Source organism: Crocuta crocuta, unplaced genomic scaffold, assembly GCF_008692635.1.
Source record: "Crocuta crocuta isolate KB4526 unplaced genomic scaffold, BGI_CrCroc_1.0 scaffold339, whole genome shotgun sequence".
NCBI classification, from domain to species: domain Eukaryota; kingdom Metazoa; phylum Chordata; class Mammalia; order Carnivora; family Hyaenidae; genus Crocuta; species Crocuta crocuta.
The window spans coordinates 3,718,593-3,725,174 of NW_027530357.1; the positions used below are offsets into that span (position 1 = coordinate 3,718,593).

Here is a 6,582-nt window from a genome sequence, read left to right on the forward strand (position 1 = left end):
AGTAATCTAAATGTAGCTGGAAATGGTTAAGAAAATGTCACAGTACTCTATTAAATATTTTTTGAATCAACAATCTTGCTTAAACTTCCTGAGATCATTGAGACTATTGGAAGTATTAAATATGAATATAAGTTTTGAGAATAACACTTGAAATAAATGTTTTAAAAAAGGAGGCACTTGGGTGGCTCAGTCTGTTAAGCATCTGACTCTTGATTTCAGCTCAGGTCATGATCTCACAGTTCATGGGATGGAGCCCCTCGTTGGGCTCTGTGCTCATAGCACTGAGCCTGCTTGGGATTCTGTGTGTTTGTCTGTCTGTCTCTTTCTCTCTCTCTCTCTTTCAAATCAAATAAATAAATACACATTAAAATTCTTTTTAAAAAAGAATAACACTTGAAATGTATAGGGGTGATAATCATTCATATTATATGAAGTACTGGAAAGCTGAGACCCCCACCAATAGTTTCCTTTCTCTGTACTAAAACGTTGACCTTTTTTTTGAAGTTTCAGTTGTGAATTTTAACCAGTATAAAATTGCATTAAAAATTTCACATCTAAACAGGCTCTTAACAGTAGAGAACAAACTGATGGTTTCCAGAGCGGAGGGGAGTCGGAGGATGGGGGAAATAGGTGACAGGGATTAAGGAGTGCACTTGTCTTGATGAGCACTGGGTGACCTATGGACTTGATGAGTCACTAAATTGTACATCTGAAACTCATGTTACACTGTATGTTTAACTGGAGTTTAAATAAAAACTAAAAAATAAATTTCACATCTAAGAAAAATCAACATGGAAATGTTTTTCAAATTTCAAGTCTGTGCTCCAGTAGATAGACTGTGTAAGCAAGTATACATACGAAGTTCTAAGTAATGATTACTTTGTAAATGTAAAGAAATGTATCTTTATTCTAGGGTGATTTCCTTTTTCAAGTCTCCGGTTCCAAATAAGCAATGATTATAGAAAAAAAAAACTTAATAAGCAATTGGATAATACCATCTGATTCCATTTGTGTTCTTTTTTTTTTCCCTTTTATAAAGGTTAGGGATTTGGGTTTTTTTTTTCTTTTTTTAAATATTTATTTCTGAGAGAGAGAGAGGGGCAGTGTGAGCAGGGGAGGGTCAGAGAGAGAAGGAGTCACAGACTGAAACAGGCTCCAGGCTCCGAGCTGGCAGTCAGCAAAGAGCCCGACGCGGGGCTCGAACCCACGAACCGCGAGATCATGACCTAAGCGAAAGTCAGACGCTTAACTGACTAAGCCACCCAGGCGCCCCGGGTTTTTTTTTTTTAAACCCTGTAAGTTAAAATTCCTCTTTGGTTGAGCATTTATTAAGCCTTTCCCAGGCTGCTCAAGCTGCACAGTAGATAGATTCATCCCCAAAATATCTGCTTTTCCGATACAATCACTCTAACCTTTATTGAAATGCTGAATTCACATCAACTTTTCTTTGTTGCTGCCATATAAGCAGTCTTAGTGTTAAAATCTAAAAGCCAGCAAAATGTGAGAGATTTTTGTTTTTAACAAAAGTCCATCTATACCTTATAAATGAACAAAATATCTAAAAACTACCTTTGTAGAGGCCTGCTGATTTGAAAACTCTAATAGATACCTTGTTTTTATAATAGGTACTTTTACTCTCAGTGCTTGTAAAAAATGTTTCTTTCAGTAAGTATTCATTTTCTCAGCAGTTTGTCATTCAGTAAGACTCTGGGACTGAATTCTTTTTACATATATAAGTTATTGTTTATTTTTTAATTTAAAATTTTTTGAAATAGAAAGAAATTCATAGTTTTATTTGAGGAGCTTCTTTAAGTGTATTTAAGAAAGTGATTATACATTTTTGTTTAAAACTGATGACCTGATTTTATCAGGGAGTGAATTTCTAATCTTACCTCAGAACCACCACTATACCTTTATTGGTTTATAATAATAATATCATAGAACCAAAATAGCTTACTTACATCAGGAGTGTGGCACTCATATAGAGCCCTGTTATTAAAAGAAGGCCAAAATTAGATAATCTTTTAATGTCTTACATTTATTTTTCTGAACATTTTAAGAAAATTATCTATTTTAAATCTCTTAAGTAGGAGGGAGTCTATTGCGTTGTTATTTTCATGTGTGGTTTCAGTGAACTATTGTATTTTGGGAAAGAAAAGCTATATAGAGATATTATGAGCCAAGACAATCTTTATAGATGAATGCACACACATATATGTATGTATATATGTAATACATTCTCATTATAAAATATATGTACCTTTGGAAGTGAAAGTCCCATTTAAGATTAATCTTACCTTCTGCTGCATTGTTCAGTAAAGTAGACTATTTAGATTTAAGTTAATTAAAATTTAAACTCCATTTCCTCAGTCACTGTAGCCACATTTCACATGCCAGCATATATATAACGTAGATATAAAACATTTCCATCATGACAGAAAGTTCTATCAGCACTCCTCCAGGAATTATCACTGATATATATTCTGGTATAAATTCTTCATATTTTTTCTGCACATACATCACATAATTACTCTTTTGCAAAAGTAAGATAATATACAGCTTGTTTTTTGTCATTTTTTTTACAACTTTCTGAATTACTGTATATTCATATAGATTATATTCATTCTTTTAATGTTTACCTTATTATATGACTGTACCACATTTAGTTACTGATTCTCCATTGATGGACATTTCACATGGTGAAGCCAGTATGGACATTTTGGAAATTGAACTTGTTTTTGTTTGATTGGATACATTTGGTTAAACTCTAATCTTTTTATATATTATAGTCTTTGCATGTATATAAAAAGGGATAAAGAAAAGTTGTACCTTATGGTGGGGTGGAAATGTCTATTTAACCTATCAAAAGTTACGGCATCTTTAAATTATAGTAATGAAGTCAGTCAAATGAATATTTATTCTTTTTATTTTTATTTTTTTTCTTCTACTCTCTCAACACAGGCCACAAATGCTCACACCAATGAGGTGGTGGCAGTTAAGAAAATGTCCTATAGTGGGAAGCAGACACATGAGGTATGTTGAAGACAGTTGTATACCTAACCTGACATAAACCCATTAGTGTGAGATTGACAGTAGAAACAAAGTTCTTTAAATGTTACTTTATCATAACTTCTTTATTCCTTTTTATAGAGCATATAATAAATATTCTTAATATTCTAACTCAATCAACTAATTTGTGGAATAGAATATAAGTTAGTATATACATTTATTATATTCGACAATAGATTTCCATTTACAGGTAAATGGTAAAATTAAAATTTACTTTGTCTATTTAAAATAACAAAAAGAATATTATATATGTATAGTTGATAATAAAATACTATTTCCGGTCTAAAAATTGTACCATTTTCTTTATTACTTCAATAGAAATGGCAAGATATTCTTAAGGAAGTCAAATTTTTACGACAATTAAAGCATCCTAATACCATTGAGTATAAAGGTTGTTACTTGAAAGAGCACACTGCTTGGGTAAGTTAAGGGACCTGTATTATAATTTACTTCCCATTAAATTTTTTCTATTTTTCTGTTATCTCTTTGATCTGTAAAATTATCAGTCCCATCTCTATCCCATTTGACTTTTGTTACCAGTATTCAACATGTGTTAATACCTCAGAGTGTGCTGTATGGTATACATTCTATAAGATCAATATGATGCCTAGTCTATGGGAGATTTTATTCTAAAAACAATCAACAAACAGGTTGTGAAATTTTAATATCATTTTATAATGGTTTATTTGCAAAAGTAAAAGATCCTTTTATTCTCATCCTAGAATTTTTATCTTTTTATTTCTCATCCCCCACTTCATTTCCTCCCAAATTTGGAATCATATTACAGTCACTGTCTAAGTTTTATCAAACAGGGCCTAGCATGTGATTAAAATGAAATAGTCTTTTGTTCCACTCTGTCTCTTTAGTATATTTTTTTCACCATCATGTTTCTGTTTTTAGGTTAGCACTTGAGGCACTGTTTAGTCCATGAAGAAGCTACACTTTGTGCTTTAGCAGACTGCACATTCCAATTTAAAGTCCAACCTAACGTTTACTGAGATTGATTTGTTGAGAAGTTACCATGTATAAGTGCTTTCCTATACATGCTCGCCAGTTAAGAAATGGAATTTTTGTTCCCAGATAGACTAGCCAATAATTAACATTTCTTTTCAAGCAGCTTTTAAGATACCTAGAGCCATTGCTTCTGTTCTGAGCCAAAGAAATTAATCAGAGGAGTATCTCATTATCTGGAAATCAGTTCTCTGGCAATCTCAGCCATCTTGAAGGAGTCAAGAAAGGGATTTTAAACATGCAGAATAAATGTTACAACATGAAGTGATAAATCTCATGTGTTTCGAGTCTTCAGAAAATCCTCTGAGCTCTTATTTAAAGCCTATTTACTCTTAGATTACATAGAGTGCTAATAAGCTTGGTTAACTGTTCTCTGTCTACGGTGGATTTGACAGGCAAAATTGAAGGAGCTCATGGGAACTAAAGTGCTGGAGACATGCATACAAACACAGACAAGACTAATTTGACCAGACAGAAGGAATCAAGGAAGTTAGAAAGCAGACTTAACTCATTTAAAAGTAGAGCAAGCAACTAGAGCTGTTTAATGTCAGGAGCAAACAACCAGCCACAGTTCAGATGTCCTTGTGTTATGGAATAATAGGGGAAAGAATATACATGACAAAAATACAGAGTTAACATATAATTTTAAAAATATAACTGTAACTGTAAAGTTACATTTGGTTTTAAAGTTCTATGTTAATATTCTACATACTCAGTTACAGGAAGTTATATGTGCATATTAATTTACTTAGCTTAAGAAACAGGGGTGCCTGGGTGGCTCAGTTGGTTGAACATCCAACTTTGGCTCAGGTCATAATGTCACAGCTTGTGAGTGACAGCTTAGAGCCTAGAGCCTGCTTCAGATTCTATGTCCCTCTCTCACTGTACACCTTTCTCACTCTGCCCCTCCCTCGCTCATCCTCTGCCTCTGTCTCTCTCAAGAATAAATTAAACATTAAAAAAAAAAAAAAAGAAATGTTTCCATTGGGGTACCTGGGTGGCTCAGTCGGTTAAGCATCAAACTCTTGGTTTTGGCTCAGGTCATGATCTCACAGTTTGTGAGATCGAGCCCCACATCTGTGCTAACGTGAGCCTGCTTGGGATTCTCTCTCTCCCATCTCTCTCTCTGCCCTTCCCCTACTCTCTGTCCCTCTCAGAATAAATAAATAAATATATTTTTTTAATGTTTCCATCAGAATTCGTTAAAGAAAAAAAGTGTTTGTTAACTATACCTCAGTAAAGCGGAAAAAAATAATGCACATAAAAGGCTAATGTTCATTATAGTATTCACTTAATATGGGATATTTCATTTCACAATAAGAAATAAAATAATGCCTCACACCAATCAGAATGCCTAATCTCAGAAAGACCAGAAATCACACTGTTGGCAAGGACATGGAGAAAAGGGAACCCTTTTGTATGATTACTGGGAATGTAAATTGGTGCCACCACTGTGTAAAACAGTATGAAAGTTCCTCAAAAAATATAAATGCCATACAATCTAGTAATTCCACTACTTGGTATTTACCTGAAGAAACCAAAAAAGCACATTCGAAAAGATAAATGTACCTCTATGTTTATTGCAGCATATTTATAATAGTCAAGACATGGAAGCAAAGTGAATGTTCATCAGTAGATAAATGGATAAAGATGTAGTGTACATATACAATGTGATATTACTCAGCCATAAAAAAGAATGAAATTTTGCCATTTGCAACAACATGGATAGTCCTAGAGGGTATTATGCTAAGTGAAATAAGTTGGACAGAGACAGACAAATACTTTATGATTTCACTTATATATGGAATCGAAAACAAAACAAACGAACAAACAAAAAAAGCAGAAACACAGAGATGAAACTGTTAGTTGCCAGCCTGGAGAGGGGTTGGGGGGATGGGTGAAATAGGTCAAGGGGATTAAGAGGTATGAACTTCTAGGGTTCCTGGGTGGCTCTCTGTTAAACATCCAACTTCGACTTAGGTCATGATCTCACAGTTCGTGGGTTTGAGCCCTGCATTGGGCTCTGTGCTGACAGCTCAGAGCCTGGAGCCTGCTTCAGATTCCATGTCTCTCTCTCTGTCTCTCTGCCTCTCCCCAATCACACTTGCTCTCTCTCAAAAATTAAAAAAAACAAAAAAATAAATAAATAAAATAAATAAAAATAAACATAAAAAAAAGAGGTGCAAACTTGCAGTTGTAAAATAATGAAGATTAAAAAGTACAGCATAGGTAATATTATAATAATTTCATGTGGCGACAGATGGTAACTACATTTAGGGTGGTGAGCATTTCATAATGTATGTAATTGTCAAGTCACCATGAAGTATACCTGAAACCAATACAATAGTGTACATCAACTATACTTCTTTTAAAAGTAAATAAAATTAGTATTTCTGAATCTGCTTATTTTAATGTCAAGTAGAAAACTATAATAAAATTTCAAAACTTTAAACTCCTACATTTTTCATTTTAGAAATTATTCTGGAATAATAATGGAATAAC

At 33.4% G+C, this 6,582-nt stretch overlaps 1 protein-coding gene across 2 annotated transcripts in view; it reads left to right on the forward strand.

The window, feature by feature from the left end:
- TAOK3 (TAO kinase 3) overlaps nt 1–6,582 on the forward strand; it is a 181,816-nt gene that overhangs the window by 99,604 nt on the left and 75,630 nt on the right. For both annotated transcript variants that reach the window (XM_077766019.1, XM_077766020.1), the window contains exons 4-5: nt 2,962–3,033; nt 3,388–3,489. In XM_077766019.1, the coding sequence (XP_077622145.1) occupies nt 2,962–3,033; nt 3,388–3,489 (174 nt within the window). The remainder of the gene's footprint in view (nt 1–2,961; nt 3,034–3,387; nt 3,490–6,582) is intronic.